This window comes from Poromitra crassiceps (genome assembly GCF_964638095.1).
Source record: "Poromitra crassiceps genome assembly, chromosome: 8".
Lineage (NCBI taxonomy): Eukaryota > Metazoa > Chordata > Actinopteri > Beryciformes > Melamphaidae > Poromitra > Poromitra crassiceps.
The window spans coordinates 5,488,059-5,509,572 of NC_139629.1; the positions used below are offsets into that span (position 1 = coordinate 5,488,059).

Sequence of the window (21,514 nt, forward strand, 5' to 3'; positions counted from 1 at the left end):
CGCAGTTGTATTTCGGACTCACTAATGCACACAATCTGTTTCACAAATGCACATGCTCTGGTTCACAAATGTAATTTTTATGCAAACTTGTAATATAAATTCGGAAATGCACACGCTCTGCTTCACAAATATAATTTTTATTCAAACTTGTAATATAAATTCGGAAATGCACACGCTCTGCTTCACAAATATTATTTTGAAGCACACTTGTAATATAAATTCACAGATCATGCGAATTTCTCAATGTGCATTTACAAACTGCTTCTCATTTGTGAACCTCTGTCTACATTTGTGAGAGAAATTTCTGTCGTGACTTTATGAGACTCGTCTGACGTTAACCTCGCGTCACCAGGCTCTTCTCGGCGAGAAAGAGCCTGGCTTCCGCTCACAATTGATTTTGTCACCCTACCTGGTTCCGGCCTAGAGCCCGCCCTAGACCGGATGGGCAGCGTTTCTAGCTCGTCAACTTTCACGTTAACTTGACAATTTGACCCAAGTATCAGAACGGCAAACAACAAAACAAAAGATGGACGTACCGAACGAAGTTTTTGAAGAAGTTCTTTTAGAAACATTGCGGATTCACAATCTCACATCTTTTAAGCCAATACAGAAGCTTTGCATCAGACAAATTAATCGAGGGAAGAGACGTCAAGCTAACGGCAACAAAGACGTTTTTTGGCGCACTGTTTTCCGGTGTTCATTCTGGTTCCGTGGTTTACGCCCCATGACAAAAAGCGGGGTGGAAGGTGCCCAGACTAATCTGACGTGCAGGTCAACGAATGTCACCATTGGCTGATAAAGCTGTCAATCAAATGTGATTCTGATTGACAGACTCATCAGCCAATCAGGTGTGTTTGTTGGATGATGGCTGACAGTGGGTGGAAAATGGCGGAGGCAATGGCGTTTGAGTGTGCGAGTGAGAGTGAATTAGAAAGTGATGATGAAGATACAAGGGGTCTTGAAAATAAACGTAATCGTGTATCAAGTGGTAACTCAAGTGACGGTGGCTATCAGGAAGTGAAGAAAGTGAGGAAAGGGAGTGAGGGTTCATTTCTTGTAGGAATGAGAGCGATGTCAAAAGTGGATGGAATTTTCAGTAACCTGCATGAGTTGGGAATGTTTATGGAAAGGAAAGTTGGTGTGGTAAAAGCGATAAGGGTAACTAGAAGTGGGTTGGTTGTAGTAGATTGTGTGTCACAGGATCAGGGAATGAAAGTAATTGAGATAGGTAATATTGAGATTGAGATCGAGGGTAAGTATACGCATTGTAGGGTCGAGTGCTTTAAACTAAGGAAAGAGCTGATGAAGAAAGGAGTAGTAAGTGGTGTGCCGCTTGATGTGGAGTCATTTGAGGAACAGGTAGAGTGTGTGTATGAGGCCAGAAGGATGTCTAGGTTTGTAGAAGGTAAGAAAGAGGATAGTTTATCTGTGTGTCTGTCTTTTAGTGAAGGGCTTCCGGAAAGAGTGTTCCTGGACAGTGTGAGCTACAGGGTGAGGCCCTATGAAAGGGCGCCACTCAGATGTTTCAGTTGTCAAGAATATGGTCATGTAGCTGCGGTGTGTAGAGGAGATAAAAGGTGTGGTCGGTGTGGGAAGGAAGATTGTGAGGAGAGTTATGTAATGAGTGTGAAAAGCAGGTGAAATGTGTGCATTGTGAGGGAAAGCACTATACAGGATCAGCACAGTGCCCAAAAAGAATCCGAGAAGGAATAGTGAGTAAAGTCAGAGAAAAGAAAGGGTTGTCATATGCTGAGGCTGTCAAAAGTGTGGAGAGGAAACGTGAGAGGGTGGAAAGAAATGAGGACAGCGTGGGTGTACAAAAGGAACCGAGAAAGGAAATGGACAGATCGAATCAGAGTAATGTTATCTGCATGGATAAGAAGCGATTCCTGGCCTTTATTGCTATGGTGTTGAACTGTGCTGCTAGTATAACTGGGAAGACTGAGAGGACTGAAATGGTGGTGGATGCTGCAAAGAGGTTCCTGGATGTGGTGGACGTATCGGGAACAGATATCGATAAAATACTGAGGGACGCATTTGCGCAAACTCAGACAATTACGTCTGAGTGTTAGTATGGACAATATTTATGAATGGGAGCATTTTGGGAAGAAGAAGCCGTACTTGTCCTGCGGAGGGCAGTAATACGCCTAGAAGCGTTTACACTGCCGGAAATCGGATAGAAGAAGAAGAAGAAGAAGGTGTGTTTGCTTTCAGCCAATCATATGGCTCCTTACATTAATCGGATAGAAGAAGAAGGCTCCTTACATTTGCGCTAGACTACAACAACAGCTACAGAGCTCATGGGTATATATCTCATATCTCAGCAATGATCCCAGCCCATTCTGAGATGGGTTGTTTGGACAACTCACTTTCAAACGGCATTCTGGACAATTTATCGGTCTTATCAGCCTCGAGACGGCCGGTGTCATGCCGAGTTTTGAACCCCCGCCGAGAATTGCATCCCCACCTTCCGGGAGCATATTGTAATGATTTATACGGAAACTTAACTGTTTAGACACCGGGAAGGATTATGGACGAATTACTGGATGTTACTGTGGCATGTTTGGTCATGTTTTGGCTTACGATGGCTGCGGGGAGTAGCTAGCGTTAATGTTACCTTGAGCTAGACTGTATAGCTACAAGTCTATGCATTGGGCTAAGTAGAACATTTGTCCTGCCTGCCCTGGACTGTTGGTTTTTATCAAGCTTTGCTTGAACACTTTCCCCACCCGATCGCTAGATTTACGGGGTGCCGCGTCTATGTGCCGACAGGTCGCAATGCCGATAGCCCACAAGCAGAACCAGCTGAGCGAGGCGGCGTGCAGCGTGTCGGTGGAGCTAACCTCTCCCAGCCCCTACGCCAAACCTAATCTCCCTCCCCCAGACCCTAAGGCTGAATTAAAACCTAAGGTCGGCATTGCGGGTGGTCGGCATAGCGGGTGGACCTCAGATTTACGGTGGTTCCATACCTGCTACACCAGCTAATGGAGCAGCTACACCGGGCTCCCGTTCCAGTCAAACAATGTTCCATAAGCACGATGGTAATAACGTTAGGCATATTTACAACTGTTCCATTATCCACACAAGACTGTTATGTTATGTTAGCGGAGCTTCTGGGTGGTATATGCTGTATATTAGCTAGCCGCGTTAGCAAGTAAGCTAACGTTATCTAGATAATTATAGATCACAGCCCACACTAATGTATTTACAGCTATTTCATTAATCCACTCTGACGAATTAGCGGGTGTCATTGTGGCATGTTTGGTCGTGTTTTGGCTGCGGCGAAGTGGTTAGTAACTAACGTTATCAATGTGACCGATGTCGGGGGGGATTATACCCCGTATTGTCGGGGCTGTGTTTTTGGTTGATGGACTGAGGGACCTTACGTTAGCTTGTTTTAGCTAGCTGCTGCCTAGATAAGGTTTGGCTTGCGGCTACAGCTAGCTAATGGGTTTATCATCACCCAGAAGCTCCGCCAACGTTTCGTCTTGTCTGGATAATGTAACTTGTAAATATGCCTAACGCTGTGCTTATGGAACATATTGTTTGCCTGCAGTTGTCCCTGTTCGGTTGGTCTAGCGTTCGTTAGCTCACATTAGCCCACCACCCAGGCAGGCCCCATGTTTATAGCTCCTCGTTCACGCTAACGTTAGTTACTAACCACTTCGCCGCAGCCAAAACACGACCAAACATGCCACAATGACACCCGCTAATTCGTCCAGAGTGGATTCATGAAATAGCTGTAAATACATTAGCGTTGGCTTGTGTGTGGGCTGTGATCTATAATTAACTAGATAACGTTAGCTTACTTGCTAACGCGGCTAGCTAATATAGAGCATTTACCACCCAGAAGCTCCGCTAACATAACCGTCTTGTGTGGATAATGGAACAGTTGTAAATATGCCTAACGTTACTACCATCGTGCTTATGGAACATTGTTTGACTGCAGTAACAGATAAAGTGTTCAGAAATGCCCAGGTTTGAGGCTTGGGACTGGGAGTGAGTGAATGGGAAGGGCTGTGCTATGGTCTTAGCCTGGAACGGGAGCCCGGTGTAGCTGCTCCATTAGCTGGTGTAGCATGTATGGAACCACCGTAAATCTAGCGATCGGGTGGGGAAAGTGTTCAAGCAGAGCTTGATAAAAACCAACAGTCCAGGGCAGGCAGGACAAATGTTCTACTTAGCCCAATGCATAGACTTGTAGCTATACAGTCTAGGTCAAGGTAACGTCTTTGCCCCTTTCGGAACTGCTAACCGCTAACGCTACGCTATGCGTAGGGCGGTTAGCAGTTCCGAAAGGGGCAAGGTAACGTCTCTACTCCCCGCTCCCCGCAGCCATCGTAAGCCAAAACATGACCAAACATGCCACAGTAACATCCAGTAATTCGTCCATAATCCTTCCCGTCCGTCTCGAGGCTGATAAGACCGATAAATTGTCCAGGATGCCGTTTGAAAGTGAGTTGACACTAACATCCCATCTCAGGCCAGGGATGTAGCCACTAGCTCTGTAGCTTCTTCTTCTTCTTCTAGTAGTGTTTTATGGCGGTTGGCAAACAACTTATGGTGCATTACCGCCACCTTCTGAAATGGAGTGTGGATCAGAATGGATTTCTAAAACACACTATCCTGACTATATTCTTCTACTTAGTCCAGTTTCCTCTCGAAATAAAAATATATCCCTATACCCCACATTCCCTGAATTCAACTGCAATATTTATTTTAACTCCAGCTTGATACAATTGCTCTCCAATCTGTTGTTGAGGATCTGTCTTTCCTGTTGGTAGTATGGACAATCAATCATTACATGTTATACTGTTTCCTGCCTATCGCAATATTCACACATACCAGTCTCATGCTTTCCCATGATCTTAAGTGTGCTGTTAAGCCCAGTGTGCCCAAATCTCATCCTTGATTATGATATCTTCATCAGCTTCTTCTTCTTCTTCTTTGGAGTTTTATGGCGGTTGGCAAACATATGTATGTGCATTACCGCCACCTACTGGAGTTTGATGTCTTCTTCATAGTGTAATCTAGCTCTGTAGCTGTGTATTGACGGTATCAAATTTAAGGAGAAAAACTGCACAAACAAATTTCTAAGGAATACTCTTACTTCTATAATCTTCCCTTTACCAATAAAAAGGAAAAATCTGTTAAAAGATTATCCTGAAGAGATAAGAATTAGAATTCGAACTAGATACCTCACTCTCCCCATCCCACCCAAAGCTAAAGACACTCACTTTAAAGTAATGAATGATATTTATCCATGTAATGAGTTTCTGAGACAAAGATTTAACCTTGATATGAACAACTGTAGATTTTGTGATTCTGATATTGAGACTGTAGAGCATCTGTTTTTTGTTTGTAATTACTCTAGATCTTTTTGGGATTTGTTTCAAAATTGGATATCTGAAAAAGACCCTCAATCACCCAATTTAGAATATAATGATATTAAATTTGGAGTTATAATGAAAGATAAACCAATTGAAATGATGTACAATAGTTTAATTATTATGGCTAAACAATTTATTCACCGATGTAGATTTCAAAATGCCAGACCCCTGTTCGTAGTATTCATGAATGAGATGATTAACTTTAAAAAAGCCTTGAAACATGTTAAAACCAAACAAGCATGGAGAGTGTACGAAAAGATGCATATCTTGATTACTGTTTAGTACTCCGACTTAATGTTTTTGCTTTATTCATTTTATTTTGTTGTTTATTTGATTGTCTGTTCCAATTTTGTAAATGTTTAGTCTGATTTTTTTGTATAATGTACTGATTATTAATGCCAGACTTTGTTTATTGAATAAAAATAAATAAATAAAAAAAAAAGCTCTGTAGCTGTGTTGTCGAGTGTGGAGAAAATGTAAGGAGCCATATGATTGGCTGAAAGCAAACACCTGATTGGCTGATGAATCGAGAAGGGTCTCTTGGATGAATCTGCCGGGGTCCCCATGCAAGTGGATGGGAATTTTGCTTTCTGGGCTGCGTGATTTCTAACCCCACATAGGATAAGCAATAACCACGCCCTGTGGCGCCGGGATTGGCCAGGAGCAACACTGAAGGACAGCGATTTCGAGAGCGGACATTGAAATGAATTATGGTCACCTTAGCATAGTAATAATAATAATAAGCATAATAATTGTAATCTACACAATGTACACAATCTACAAAAACATGCAATAATATAAACAGTGTTGTGTTCACGTTCATAGCTCATATAATATAATGTATCATATCGTTAATTTCAAGCTCAATTCTTACCCAGAGAAAAGGTACAGCACTGAAAATGTAACAAGCAATAGTTTTTTAAACATCTTTATTTTAAAAGATGAAAACCCCCAGATGCTTTATCGTGCATTCCTTTATAACTGGGGACAGGGATAGCGGAACGCATCTGAACTTGGGGGGGCGTGTCGGGGGGGGGGCGTGTCCCCCCGTCGGGGAGGCGTGTCCCCCCGACGGTCCCAATATGGCTGCTAGATTTTAAAGTTACGAGCCAATTAATTTCAACTAGCCAAAATGTTTTTCTTGAAATAAACCAGAATATGAGGGCGACTGGGTTTTACAGCAGGGCTATTCAACTAAATTGTTCAGGGGGCCACATTGTCAGAAACCTAAGGGACCGGGGGCCGGACCGTTCCCCGAGCCAGTACACTTGACACAATGCGCCACCATATTTTTGCAGCCGCGCTGGAACTATTATTAAGTAGGGGGTGCTGTAAGGAATGGAATCTCGGCAGCGCCGAAGAAAATTTTATGTTTTTTGGACTTTTATCCATATTTAGAAGAATATTTAATTTTAAATTAACATTAGGATTATACTGTTGTGATGTCATTATTCAGTATCTTCTCCTTTTCTATTATTATTATTAGTATTAATATTAAATACTGAGTATCTCATGAAAAACTATTAATATTGCATCTTTTGTGTTTAGCTCCGTCTCACAGCAGGCCCGGCTCCAGAACCAAATTACAGAGGGGGCCTGCCCCTAGCTTGGGGGGGCCAAGGGGGGTCCGGGGGGATTCTCCCCCGGAAGAAGATTTTGTACATTTTAAAGTAAAATTCGTCAAACTGGTGCATTTGAGAGCAAAAGGAAGAGGCTAAATCTATGAGGAACTACACACATCTCTAATGTGTTGTGACTTTACAAATAGGCCTAAACAATTAATATTAAATGTATTTACACATTGTGCACAAATTGCATTCATTGTGACAAATTTACAATAGTTAATTAATATCCAGCCAGAATCATTGCAAATGGAGGTTCAAAGTAACAGTTAGCAATAGCATTCAGTTAATCAATGCCTAATGACAGCCAGATTCCGTTTTAAACTTTAAAACAGAAAAACGGAAAAACGTTTTTAGCACACACACAAAAAAAAAAAAAAAATTGAATGGGGGGGCCAGTTTAGGGAATGGGGGGGCCCGGCCCGGTCAGGCCCCCCTCCAACGCCGGGCCTGTCTCACAGCATTGTAACATTGTAGTGCAGCAAGAAAGGAAAACTACTGTAAACATTTGAACCACATTTCTTGTTTAGAACCTATAGCTAGCAACATCGCCATCTCCTGAAAAACATTAATATTGCACCTTTCTTGTGGCTACATCACAGCATCTACTGAAAAACATTTATAGTGGATCTGACTTGTTTAGTTCACTTTAGATTCACATCACATCTGAAAAACAACCAGTCGAGTGTAATAAGTAAATGAGGTTTAATTGTAAAAAAAAAAAATCTAAAAAAAATCTAAAAAATAAATAAATAAAATAATAATCGTGCATTCCTTTATAACTGGGGACTGGTAATCTTACGACTTCAAAGGTCATGAGTTGGGCGGTGACATCATCAGAGCTGGTATTTCCCATTCCAAACTCGTAGGAGTCTCAGCAGCCCCAACCTCAAAAATCCAAGATGGCTGCGCCACGCAACAACAGTAGTAGTAATCATAGTAATGTTGTTTAGCACTTCTGTTTTGTTTGGGTCTCATTAAATCAGCTGTACACACAGCACTGCCTAACATCTATCTGTGTGGACATGAGGCTGCAGTGTTTGTATGCGCAAAATGCCGCGAAATGCCATGTTGTCAATTGTTATTGCTAACAATGGCTAGCCTGGCTAGCGACTGGATCTGACCAATGAACAGTGAACTTCCCAGCTCAAGTTTTCTGCAAATGGAACGCTAACAAAACGGATGTGATGTCATTTAGCCTCCACATCCCAGTTATTTTGCGATAAAGGAACGCACTATAATAATTGGGGGGAACTGAAAAGTACCCGGGCCGCGGCCCGGGTGGCCCGGGCGGTTCCGCGATCCCTGACTGGGGACTGGTAATCTTACGACTTCAAAGGTCATGAGCTGGGCGGTGACGTCATCAGAGCTGGTATGTCCCATTCCAAACTCGTAGGAGTTGCTGAGACTCCTACGAGTTTGGAATGGGACATACCAGCTCTGATGACGTCACCGCCCAGCTCATGACCTTTGAAGTCGTAAGATTACCAGTCCCCAGTTATAAAGGAATGCACGATCAGCATGGTCTCAGCAGCCCCAACCTCAAAAATCCAAGATGGCTGCGCCGCGCAACAACAGTAGTAGTATAATCGTAGTAATGTTGTTTAGCACTTCTGTTTTGTTTGTGTCTCATTAAATCAGCTGTACACACAGCACTGCCTAACATCTATCTGTGTGGACATGAGGCTGCAGTGTTTGTATGCGCAAATTGCCGCGAAATGCCATGTTGTCAAATTTATTGCTAACAATGGCTAACAATGGCTAGCCTGGCTAGCGACTGGATCTGACCAATGAACAGTGAACTTCCCAGCTCAAGTTTTCTGCAAATGGAACGCTAACAAAACGGATGTGATGTCATTTAGCCTCCACATCCCAGTTATTTTGCGATAAAGGAACGCACCATTATTAGTTCCCAAGCTTCAATGCTCCTGGCCAATCCCGGCGCCACAGGGCGTGGTTATTGCTTATCCTATGTGGGGTTAGAAATCACGCTTCTGGGCTGCATGGCGTCACGTGACTTGCAATACAGAGCTTCGCCACCATGTTCAAATGGCTTCACATCCCAGCGCTATTCCTGGGGGCTTGTACTCATATCTATGCTTGTACTGATCCAATAGGTCTACTGTTGCATTTCTGTGGGGGAACGAAAACACTGCAGCACAGGCCACCGGGGCGGGTCTTCTTCTGTCTTCCTGCCTGTGCCTGCATACGCGATACCAAGTGACGCGAGGTCACTTTCTAGGCCAATCGGAGACAGAGAAGGGCGGGTCATGCCTTCGCCATCCTGGGAAAGAATATCGCTTCTATTTGCCGTCTGTTGCTATGGTGATTCTGACGCGGGGGTGGATATTGCAGATTAGCTAAACAGCTAACAAAAAGTGGTGTACGTGCCGTGATATAACATAACAGAGAGATTGTAAACCTGCAATCATGGCGTCTATTTTGGATGCTCTTTGGGAAGACAGAGACGTTAGATTCGACATCACAGCACAGTGAGTAACGTTACATCATTGCATGTCCCTTCTGCAGCCAGTTAGCTCACACCAGCTAAGCTAACGCTACCTCAGTAGCTAACTGAAGCTAACAAAATTCTCCTGATTGCTTGCTGTAAAAAAAAGGGGAGGGGGGGGGGGGCATGATCGGTTATCGTTTTTAACGTTATTTATTGGGGACACTACTGTTGTTTACAAGTCAATATATTCCCTTTTAGAGATGTCTTACAAGTCATATCGCTAATCATCTCATCTGAGACTGCGAGCATCACTGAATCTTAACACAATCTATCTTTCAATCATACAGGCAGATGAAAACTCGCCCAGGAGAGGTGTTGATAGACTGCCTTGACTCTATAGAGGACACGAAGGGAAACAACGGAGATCGGGGTAGATCAATTGGACGATACCTAGAAAACACTTTGTGTCTGGGCATAACAAAACAACTGTTGATCACGCCCACTTTATTTTGCAGGAAGACTCTTAGTAACCAACCTGAGGATCATCTGGCATTCTTTGGCCCTGCCAAGAGTCAATTTGTGTGAGTACAGTCAGTTGCATGCACAGAATTGTACTTAAGTTGGGGTTTGATCATTCATTGATCATACTCTATCCGTTACTTGTAGATATGCCTGCCCTCTCTTGGAATTACACATATTGTAATGGCCTCTTTCTAGTCAGTCAGTACTTCTTCTTTTCAAGTAGAACCACCTCAAGTGAAACCACCACAAGATAGAAAATTCATGTCTCCATACATCATTTTGTCATATCTATTAAAATACTCAACTGTTTTCACTGCACATACTAATGATCAAAAAATATAGAATGGCCTTTTTGAATTTGGTTAAATGCAACATTTGCTGAACATTCATTTGAACTCTGGCATAAAAGTACAATCATCAATTGCAAACTATTATGTGGCTCCAAAATTGTGGAAATTGGAGATTCCAAATGTCCTTTTCGTCAGCACTATGAAAACTAGAACGACCGCGTTGTGGATATACAGTATGCCTCCACCAACAAGTGAGCAGTCGACATCCATGTCTGTCAAGAATTTTGAGCCAAATGTGAAGAAATTCCGTCAAGGCGTCAATGAGATATTGCGTGAATGAGCTTGGAAATGGCGTTCGTGAGGTTACAGTGACCTTGGCTTGACCTTGACCACCAAAATGTAATCAGTTTTTCCTTGAGTCCAAGTGGATGTTTGAGCCAAGTTCTAAGACATTCCGTCAAGGCGTTCCTGAGATATCATATTAATGAGCTGGAAAATGGCATTCATGAGGTCACAGTGACCTTGAACTTGACCTTTGAAGCCCAAAATCGAATTAGTTCATCCTTGAGTCCAAGTGGACGTTTGAGCCAAATTCTAAGAAATTCCTTCAAGGCGTTCCTGAGATATCGTATTAACGAGCGTGAAACGGGCGGTCGTGAGGTCACAGTGACCTTGAACTTTGACCACCAAAATCAAATCAGTTCATCCTTGAGTCCAAGTGGACGTTTGAGGCAAATTTGATGAAATTCCGTCATGGTGTTCCTGAGATATCGCGCTAACGAGCATGAAAGGAGCAGTTGTGAGGCCACAGTGACCTTGACCTTTGACCACCAAAATCTAATCAGTTCATCCTAGAGTCCAAGTTGACGTTTGAGCCAAATTGGAAGAAATTCCGCCAAGGCGTTCCTCAGATATCGCGTTAACGAACATCGGACGGACGGACAGACAGATGCACGTACGTACGTATGGACAACCCAAAACCATAATGCCTCCGGCCTGGCTATCGACGCCAGAGGCATAAAAATATAAGAGTGTATTATGTGTAAAAAACCAAAACGGCACTGTGTTAAGATGCCAAGTGTGGGGGGGGGGGGGGGGGGGGGGGGGCACAGTGACACAGTGGTAGCGGGTTCGATTCCCGTCTGGGATGCTGTGGGCGCTGAGGGTGTGTCCCCATCCTCATGTCCTCAGTGCCTACTGCCTAGGTGGGCTCGTCAAAAAGGCTCTTTCTGTGTGGCGTTTGCATGTTCTCCCTGTGTTCCCCTGGGGTTTCCTCCAGATAAGAACCCCCCCGGCCCCCACTCAAAAAAAAAGATGCCAAGTGTGAAGCCACATGAAGAAAAGGCCTAACCTAAATGTAAACCGTATGCGTATACCGGAGTCAAATTCCTCGTATGTCTACATACTTGGCCAATAAAGCTGATTCTGATTCTAAATCAGTGATGTTTTTACTTTATGTTTTTCCAATTCAATTCAATTCAATTCAAAAAACTTTATTAGTCCCGCAAGGGGCAATTTAAGGCATGAATACTTGAGTAATGAATATGAATAATGTTTTTCCAGCTGTGGGTTACAATTCCATCATTAACATCACAACAAGGACAGCTAACTCAGTAAGTAAACCTGGCATTTCTTTAATTTATTAGTTATTAAAATGTATTTGACCAGTAATGTTTACACACTGTTTTACTTCAGATTTGACAAACTTAATTACCAACATTAATGAATGTTTTACCACCTCAAAAGCTCAAGCAATCAATTTGAAACACAGATGGGAGTGCTAAATGAAATAGAACTCATAAAGACTGACACGTTAGTTACATGATTTGGTCTTTCTCAGAAACTGCGAGGCCAGACCGAAGCGCTGTACATCTTGACAAAGTCCAACAACACAAGATTTGAGTTCATTTTCACAAATGTGGTTCCAGGAAGTCCACGGCTATTCACTTCTGTCATTTCTGTACACAGGTATACAAATATTGTTTAATTCTCTTACATCATGCCACATATCAAAGTGAATGTCATCTCAATAATACAACAACAACATAAATAGCTGCACTGTACTATATATATATATATATATATGTATGTATATTGTTTTCTTATAGAGCCTATGAGACCTCCAAAATGTACCGGGATCTGAAACTGCGGGGCGCACTTATTCAAAATAAGCAGCTCCGCCTCCTGCCTCGGGAGCAAGTTTATGATAAAATTAACGGAGTTTGGAATTTATCCAGTGACCAGGTACTGTGGTTCTTCCTGAAATGTGTCTGCTGCACTGATGTGTTTGATGCGATTATTTGAGATAAATCCTTTTTAATATCACTGACTGACTTTTGTTACCTGATTGTAAGTTTGCTTGTAAATGCAGTCCATGTCACAGTCTTCTTGGGTTTCTTTCTTGTAGGGTAATCTTGGAACCTTCTTTATCACCAATGTTCGGATCGTGTGGCATGCCAACATGAACGAGAGCTTCAATGTCAGCATTCCTTATCTCCAGATCGTAAGTATGGTGCACTAAAGAACATGGCTTATCCAAACTTTTTCCCCCAATATTTTATTTTGCGGTTTTTCAGAACATGAAAAACAAGAACAGACTCAGACAGGAAAAGGAAAAAAGAAGAAGAAATATATATACAGTACATACATTTTCAACATTACAATATTACAAAGTGATGCTACCAGTCACATAAAATGCTTATGTGCTTACAAAAAATACTGTGCATGGGATCCACTACAAGTGGTCCATAAGAAATCGGCCGGGTGAGTCACTTGTCGTTTTTAACCTCGTCAAAATGGGTCAGGAACGGGTCCCAGATAAAAAAAAATGTCTTCAATGAATTGGTCCTCTGGAACCGGAGTCTCTCCATACGTATAATTGAGACCTTGTCTGTCAGCCACAGCTGAAAATAAGGTGGAGAGGAGGACTTCCATTCCTTCAGAATTTGTTTCTTGGCAAGAGCCATCCCGTGTCGGAGATTGCTGAAACCTCAGACTTTCTAACTGACTTGTCAATCGAATGAGTTAGGTATCATTAGGTAAAAATGCAGTGATCTGTACAGTTTTAAACAAGGTTCTGCTTTATCTGGTAATCGGTGGCTCTATTTTATTTATTTCCTCACAAAATTACACCCACGCGTGCGTGTGCTCGCGCACACACACACACACACCTGAGCACCTAAAGCACACTTGTTTGTTTGGGGGAATCATATATTTTTTCCAGTTCAAAATACAAATCTAACTTTTCAATTTCTCTTCCTAAAAGCGTTCTATCAGAATAAGAGACTCGAAGTTTGGCTTGGCTTTGGTGATCGAGAGTTCACAGCAGGTAACTTCTTCTAATTCTGTTTAGCTGCTGTTGTTGTTTTCCTGCTGTTTGAGTCTTGCTAACTTGAGCTAATTGAGCTCATATTTTGACACAAACACACACCGTCTTCTTGGTTTTAGACCGGAGGCTATGTGCTTGGATTTAAGATCGACCCAATGGATAAGCTTCAAGATGCAGTGAAGGAGATCAACTCGTTGCATAAGGTGTACTCTGCAAACCCTATCTTTGGAGTGGACTATGAAATGGAGGAAAAGGTAGGCATGCACGCTCAATGACTGACCCTGAACAACTCTTCAGTATAACATAAAAACAGCTAAGAAAGAGTCACTTGCTGAAGCTGGACACCAGGGGGGGGGGAAACACGAATTACAATCCATTACAATGTTATTATATTGCTGTGTCATTTTTGTGTGTTTACATTCCCATATAGAACTTTGACTGAATACTTGGTGTGTCTCACCTTTCCCCCAGTTCGGTTGATGTTGTTGTCATAGCTCTGTCTATTTTTCCCCAACACTGCTCGCAGCCCCAGCCACTGGAGGAGCTCACGGTGGAGCAGCCCCCCGACGATGTGGAGATTGAACCTGATGAGCAGACTGATGCTTTCACTGTGAGTGTGTGTGTGTCACGATACTAGAATTTCTACTTCGATACCGATACCCAGGAAAATATCGATACTCGATACCATTTTCAATACCATGCGGTGCGATGACAACACATCAAGAGGCATAAAAAATAAACAAAGACAGATGGACAGACAGATGCACGCTTCTCCATAATCTAGACCTGATAAAACTCATTAAAAACTTTGACCTTACACAGATTACCCCTGCTCTAGTCATCAGCCTATCATAACACAGCAGATTACCCCTGCTCTAGTCATCAGCCTATCAGAATACTTTGAACTTGTTGAAGCAAAATATACCCACCAATGACAGAGAGGGACAAATCAGTGGTATGTTTGATTTTTCATTAAGAGAACGCACTACTGATATTGATACAGTTGCAAATGAGTACATGTATTGTATCCGTTTCAAATGTTTAGTATTGACTTTTATCAATACTATCGATACTTTTGACAACCCTAGTGTGCATGCGTGCGCGTGTGCCTGCCTGCCTGTGTGCGTGCGTGCGTGCGTCTGCCTGCATGCGTGTGCCCTGTGCCGTGGCCTCTACCCAGCCTTGCACTCATCCTGCCCCTGGGACTCTACAGTTTGGTTTTCACACTCTCGGAATAGCTGCACAGGCTACGTTGCCCTCCAACGTAATGAGACACAAGCATGAATTTATGTTGCCTAGTGCTCCTGTTTGCTGGTCATCATAGAGCAGTAACCTATCATCGTAGAAAAATCCAGTTATTTTACTCAGTTGTGTGAATTGTGTGTGATATTGTGTTTGCTTGTTTTCAGGCCTACTTTGCTGATGGCAATAAGGTAAAATCTCACAACCAACTTCATCCTCAGCTGGAATTGTATACCCCAAATTTACATTATGCGTTATCTTTTGTTGTCTAAATCCTCTTCTCACTTTTAATTTGTTTACTGTCATTCCAAAGCAACAAGACCGGGAGCCGGTGTTCTCAGAGCAGCTGGGCATTGCCATTGAAAAGCTGAAGGAAGGCTTCACACTTCAAGGGCTATGGGAAGTTATGGGCTGAAATACTACTAAACAAAGTTTTACTTATGTATGTCCTAGAGCAGTAATACTCAACTTGTGGCGCCCCCCTGTGTGGCCCGCGATGGAATTGCATTTTTTTTTTTACAGTGCACCTGAACGCAACATGCAAGATACCCGCTTAAGTGTCCAAATGTTCATGTCATTCTGGCCAATCCACTTCTGTTATAACATTTCAGTCTGGACTATGGAATATCTTTCAATAATCTATGATTTAGCTACTAAATTGTCAAATACTGCTGTCTGCTCGCTACCCAGGCACTTATGTATGTACTTAACCTAACTAACTATCCGGTGTGCACAACATTGTCAGACTAAACTCAGACACCCCAAAAACCTACAATCCGCTACAGAAAAATGTATATTGTTTGTTTATTAACTGGCCCCTGGCCTTCTATCATTTCACAAAAGTGGCCCCCGGGCAAAGCAAGTTGAGTATCCCTGTCCTAGAGTATGTACTTGACATGTACTAAGACATATGCAATTATATTGTATTTATACAGTATATATAGGTGAGAGTAAAAGTTGTACATAGATCCTATTTGTAATAAGAAAATTATTCTATAAAGTATCTTCTGTAGGCAATATGTGAATTACAATGTATTTTTTGTTTATTAAGTAAACAGAATAAATGTGTGTACTGTAGATATATTTTAAGGAGTGCATCCTCTTTTCTTTTTCTTTTTTACATTTCACATTTTAATGTGGGGGAGCACCGTGATCTCAACTCATCACAATGATCTCAGGCTAAATACAAAACTACAAAAGAAGCTGAAGAATTTTACAAGTAGCCCAACAGAACAAACTTGTCACCTGCTGTGGCAGCAGCTGCTCACTGCCCCCGGTGTCTACTCGTAAGGTCATTCTCCCATGGATAGACTCGCTCGCACACATACAATGAATCACACAACTGATCCCATAACTCTATGCTTAGGAAACTTGTCGTTTCTATCAATGAATTGTGACTCACTCCACTCACTTACTTAGATGTTCTTAAAATACACACGCTTCGAGTAAATAGCTCTGAATGTCTCGGGTAGGATATATCTAAGGATCCTGCCATTATGACAAATGTTTAATTGTATTGTTTTTCTGGCATTCCTTGAAAGCCTGTCTTTTCACCCTTCTAGATGGACAGATGCGAGTAAATGAAATTACACTCACAGGTTATTTCTGTATGGTCATGTCACATTGTTGTTGCTCATCACTAGGGTGACGAGGATCCACAGTTGTTTTGGCTGTTATGACAGCTGTGATGCAGACCGCTTTCCGATTTGGCCAACCTGAATTCCTCCTGAATGGGGTGGCTTGCTATATTTAGAGGAGCACGGTTATATTGAGGTGGCTTCAGACGTGACTGTCTATAGTTCTCTGTCTTCACCCGTCAGGACAGCGAGGTGCCAACTGCCTCTCTTCCGTCCCTTTGCTTTCATTCAGCATGGATCCCAAAGGCTTGAGGGAAGATCTGCGCCTGTTTCAGAGCACCTTGCTCCAGGATGGCCTCAAAGAGCTTCTGAATGAGAACAAGTTCATTGACTGTATTCTCAAGGTCGGAGACAGATCCTTCCCCTGCCATAAGCTCATCCTGGCAGCATGCAGTCCGTATTTCCGCGAGCTTTACTTCACAGAAGATGGGAAGGACCTGGCCAGTAAGGAGGTTGTTCTGGAGAATCTGGACCCCACTATTATGGAGATGATAGTGAATTACATGTATTCTGCAGAGATTGACATCAACGACGATAACGTGCAGGATATTTTTGCTGTCGCAAACCGCTTCCAGATCCCCTCGGTCTTCACCGTCTGTGTGAATTATCTCCAGAAGAAGCTGTCAAAGAAAAACTGCCTTGCCATCTTCAGACTGGGACTGATGCTCAGCTGCCCCAGACTGGCAGGTGCCGCTCGAGACTACATCGCAGATCGCTTTGAAACCATGGCCAAGGACGAGGAGTTCTTTGAGCTCGCCTCTCATGAACTCTTTGCTATTATGGGAGCAGACACCCTGAATGTAGAGAAAGAGGAGGTCGTGTTTGAGTCTCTCATGAAGTGGATCAGGAAGGATAAGGAGAACCGCACAAAAAGCTTGAGCGAGGCCTTGGAGTGCGTTCGTTTCCGTTTGCTCCCGGAGAAGTATTTCAAGGAAAAGGTGGAGAAGGACGACATTATCAAGGCTGATCCTGAGGTGGGCAAAATAATCAAAGAAATCAAGGATGCCTTTGCAGGGAAACTCCCGGAGACAAAAAAGGGACAGGACGATGAAGGAGGAGAGGACAGCAAGTTGCCCGGCCACCTGAATGACACCCGTCGATACGGCATGTACGCCAAAAACATGGTGTTGATGATCAGTGACAATGCTGCAGTGGCCTACGATGGAATGGAGAACGAGTGTTTTCTTGCTGCAATGGCCGAGCAAATCCCCCGTAATCATGTCAGTCTGGCATCAAGGAAGAATCATCTCTATGTCTTGGGAGGATTGTTTGTAGACGAAGAGGACAAAGAGAATCCATTGCAGTGTTACTTCTATCAGGTAGAAACAAATGCATTTGATTTACTTTTGTTGTTGTTGATGTACTGAGCATGACTTTGTTTACAAAAGTGTGTCTGTTTCAGCTGGACAGCCTTGCTGGTGACTGGACTGCTCTGCCACCCATGCCCTCCCCAAGATGTCTGTTCGCCATGGGAGAATTTGAGAACCTCATCTTTGCTGTAGCAGGGAAAGATCTGGAGTCCAATGAGTCTCACGACACTGTTTGGTGTTATGACACTGAGTGAGTACCTATCATTGAGAAATGTCCCAAATGGTTGATAATCAACCATTTGGACATTTTTATTATTCAGTGTATTCGGATCCATTTGTATAAGATGTTCCCTCATCTGTCCACTAGCAAAATGAAGTGGACTGAAACCAAAAAGTTGCCTCTGAAACTCCATGGCCACAGTGTCGTCTCTGAGAACGGGCTGGTGTATTGTATCGGAGGCAAAACAGATGACAAGTAAGAGTGCTATTATAGGCAAGACCATTCTATTTGTGTGTGATTGGAATCTGATTTTCACGTGAATTTAATCTTGTCAATCGTTTTGTCTTACTGATGCAGTAAAGCAATCAGTAAGATGTTTGCATACAACCACAAGAAGTCGGAGTGGAAGGAGGTGGCCTCTATGACGACTCCCAGGTGCATGTTTGGGGCAGTTCTCCACGATGGGAAGATCATTGTGGCTGGAGGAGTGAATGAAGATGGACTCACAGCTGCATGTGAAGCCTATGACTTTGGAACCAACAAGTATGTGCTTTAATCATATATATATATACACACACACAGTATATATATATATATACAGTATATATATATATATATATTAGCTTTTTAATACCTTTAGATGCCTCAAATCAATATTGATATAAGATACTGTACAATGTGATCTTGATGCAGTGCCTTGTGTCATCTCTCCAATCATGTAGTAAATATAGTATATAAACATACAGTGACTGTGTGATCAAATCCACAAACACAAATTTGACATGACTGAGTTCAGATGTTTCTGGCCCAGATATAAACCTGAAACACATTCTCACTAGAAAGTAAACAGCTTAGCGATCACATGAATCAAAGTCAAGTGTACCTTGTTCCAGGTGGTCGCCCTTCACAGACTTTCCCCAGGAGAGGAGCTCAGTCAACCTGGTCAGCTGTGGAGGCCTGCTGTATGCCATAGGAGGCTTCGCCGTCGTGGAGATGGAGAACAAAGAGTGTGCACCCAGTGAAATCATTGACATCTGGCAGTATGTGTTCCCTCTTTATACTAGGCTATAACAAATATATAGGATATTGATTTGTTGCCTTTTTGTGCAGTCCTCTGATTTCAAGAGAATCTAGGATAGGCTTTGTCAACTGTGCTGTACAGTAACATCTTTCAACTCTCTTACCACCAGGTACGAAGACGATAAGAAACAGTGGACAGGGATGATAAAGGAGATGCGCTACGCAGCTGGAGCTTCTTGTGTGTCCATGCGCCTGAATGCAGCCAGAATGCCCAAACTGTAACAACAGTTCAGGGAAAAACAATGAACTTTCAGTGTCCACTTGTTAGCAACAATATTGTATTTGTTTTTTATTTTGAGTAGTGGCTAACAATCATCATTTAGCATTTTAAAGTACCACAGCTAATGTCCCCATTCTGTTGTGGGTGTTTGTAATTTTTTTTAATGAAACTTATTTCAGTTTTCATTGGCTTAATGTCTTTAATATGTAGCATTATAGCTAATAGCTCTAGATATCAGTTATTGTGGATCACTTCATTTCGATGGGATTTTAGATTAGGTAATTATCAGATAATATGGATGGTAGATGACATTTCTCACTACCCAGGAAATGAGTGTTCCTACTGTAAAACCCAGTGCCTTCTTATGACCAAGACATCATTTCAATACAAGGTTGCTCTTGTTATGAGATTTGATAAGCATAATTAGTCAGAACACCTTCCCTGAAATTACCCTAAAGGTTTAAATATAGTAGTGAAACGTCAAAAGGTTTTTATCCACGTTGTCACACTACACCCCCAATCATTAGCAACATGCCATACATGTAAACACACTGCCAAATCACGGAAGGACAGAGGCTGCAATTTGGTCTTGGCAGAATATCTCACAAGAGAACAGCAACTGTCCGGTATTGTTCATGGTCAAAAACTTTAGGCTCATGTGTAGCCAGTATTTGCACTTGAATGGAACAAACTAATATCAATCAAATGATGCTTTCATAGCCGTTTAGCTCCAGCAAAGTCTCGCCTTATTCGTTGGTTTGAAAGTGGCAAAAAAAAAAAAAAGCAGCTCATTGACAATCTTCGCATTCCCTCACTCATACTAAGCTTACTCAGTACTATTTGGATGGCGATGTCAGTTAATAGATTACTGTATATGGCGCAAAACAGTGGTGTCAAACCTTTAAGAATGTACTACAATGTAAGCAATCATATCTTTGTTTTCAATAACTGACTCTTATCTGTGTAATATTTTGTAATATATAACTGCACTATGTTTCTGGGTGGGAAGGATGTTATATCCAGCATTCTTAAACATTCTGTATTGTAAACCTCTAAATGTTGTTATATATATATATAAAGTGAAAGGAGAGTCCCCACGCACAGCCAGTGGAATGATCAGGTGCTGGTAGGTTGCAGGTACAAAGGCACAAAACAAAAGAAGGTACCACCGCACACTGAAGTATAGCTTTACCCAGCGAGCATTTTTAGGTTGAAAAGACGTTTAAAAAACGTTTAGGTTCAACGTTGAAAAAACGTGCAAGAAAGGTTCAAGAGTGAAAGTTTTTTCACCGACTATTTGCAGACGTTGACGTTCACATTTAGACCATATTTCACCATGATCTTAAATTAAAAATGCAGCACCGCACACGGGATTCGAACCACGTTCAAGCCTCTGCGCTCTACCGAGTGAGCTATACATTTATGTGTAGCGAGCTGGGCACATATATACTCTATCTCGCACACAACTTGTAGACTACACGATTGTGCAATATACCACAGACTCAACGATCGGGAGGACAGGTTATTTTATGTGATGTGTACAGACTATTATATTATGTAACAGACTAAAATTATGTTGTTTGTGTGCATCTAGTCTCTAGGCTGTATGCTTCAGAGGTTAACTTCATTTAACACCAGCAAGTCAGTCAGTAGCTAGATGGTAAATCATCTCTTAGTCCTCTGTGACAGTATTTTCCTGTGTGTACCCTCTAACACATACCCGCCACACAGGGGGGCCGTATGTTGCCCATGTGTGCTTTATAGTAACGTTCAGTCAGAACTCATTTATAATTAAGCCCATAGTTAATGAACTAATCATGTACAAAACACACACACAGTCACATATTTTATATACTGTATATGTTGTAAGCCTACTTTTTGCCATCACAGCTGCTTTTTACATGTATGGGATAATACAGGCTAATATACAAGGTGTCCCAAGCTCTGAGTCATTATAAACTCAATTAGCTACAGAAGCTAATGTTCACATTCAGTCCTTGTATATTTCTCTCATGTGTTCATCATTCCTTTCCTCCTCTGTGTGTGTGTGATTGAGAAATGAGATGCAGGTGGTGTTCATCCTAATTGGCCTGGTCAGGTGTCAGATTGCTGCTGGCTGATTGGCTGGTGGAGAGCATTAAGCCAGCTGATGCCATCCTGTCGCCCCTTGCTCTCCTCATTCCCAACGATGATGGCTGCTG

The 21,514-nt window shown here is 42.3% G+C and overlaps 2 protein-coding genes across 2 annotated transcripts; both read left to right on the forward strand.

The window, feature by feature from the left end:
• The first annotated feature begins 9,364 nt into the window (after window positions 1–9,364).
• Window positions 9,365–15,314, forward strand: bbs5 (Bardet-Biedl syndrome 5). Its single transcript, XM_083641422.1, has 12 exons — window positions 9,365–9,504; window positions 9,812–9,894; window positions 9,980–10,045; window positions 11,840–11,889; window positions 12,117–12,244; window positions 12,385–12,520; window positions 12,684–12,779; window positions 13,542–13,604; window positions 13,724–13,858; window positions 14,131–14,214; window positions 15,014–15,037; window positions 15,160–15,314. Exons 1-12 carry the CDS (start codon window positions 9,443–9,445, stop codon window positions 15,259–15,261), a joined length of 1,029 nt encoding a protein of 342 aa, XP_083497548.1. The 5' UTR covers window positions 9,365–9,442; the 3' UTR covers window positions 15,262–15,314.
• A 1,402-nt stretch (window positions 15,315–16,716) lies between these two features.
• Window positions 16,717–19,443, forward strand: klhl41a (kelch-like family member 41a; the record flags this gene model as incomplete). The annotated part of the gene is made up of 6 exons (XM_083641003.1): window positions 16,717–17,802; window positions 17,886–18,043; window positions 18,161–18,268; window positions 18,371–18,556; window positions 18,907–19,053; window positions 19,204–19,443. 6 exons carry the CDS (start codon window positions 16,717–16,719, stop codon window positions 19,313–19,315), a joined length of 1,797 nt encoding a protein of 598 aa, XP_083497129.1. The 3' UTR covers window positions 19,316–19,443.
• Between the last annotated feature and the right edge of the window lie 2,071 nt (window positions 19,444–21,514).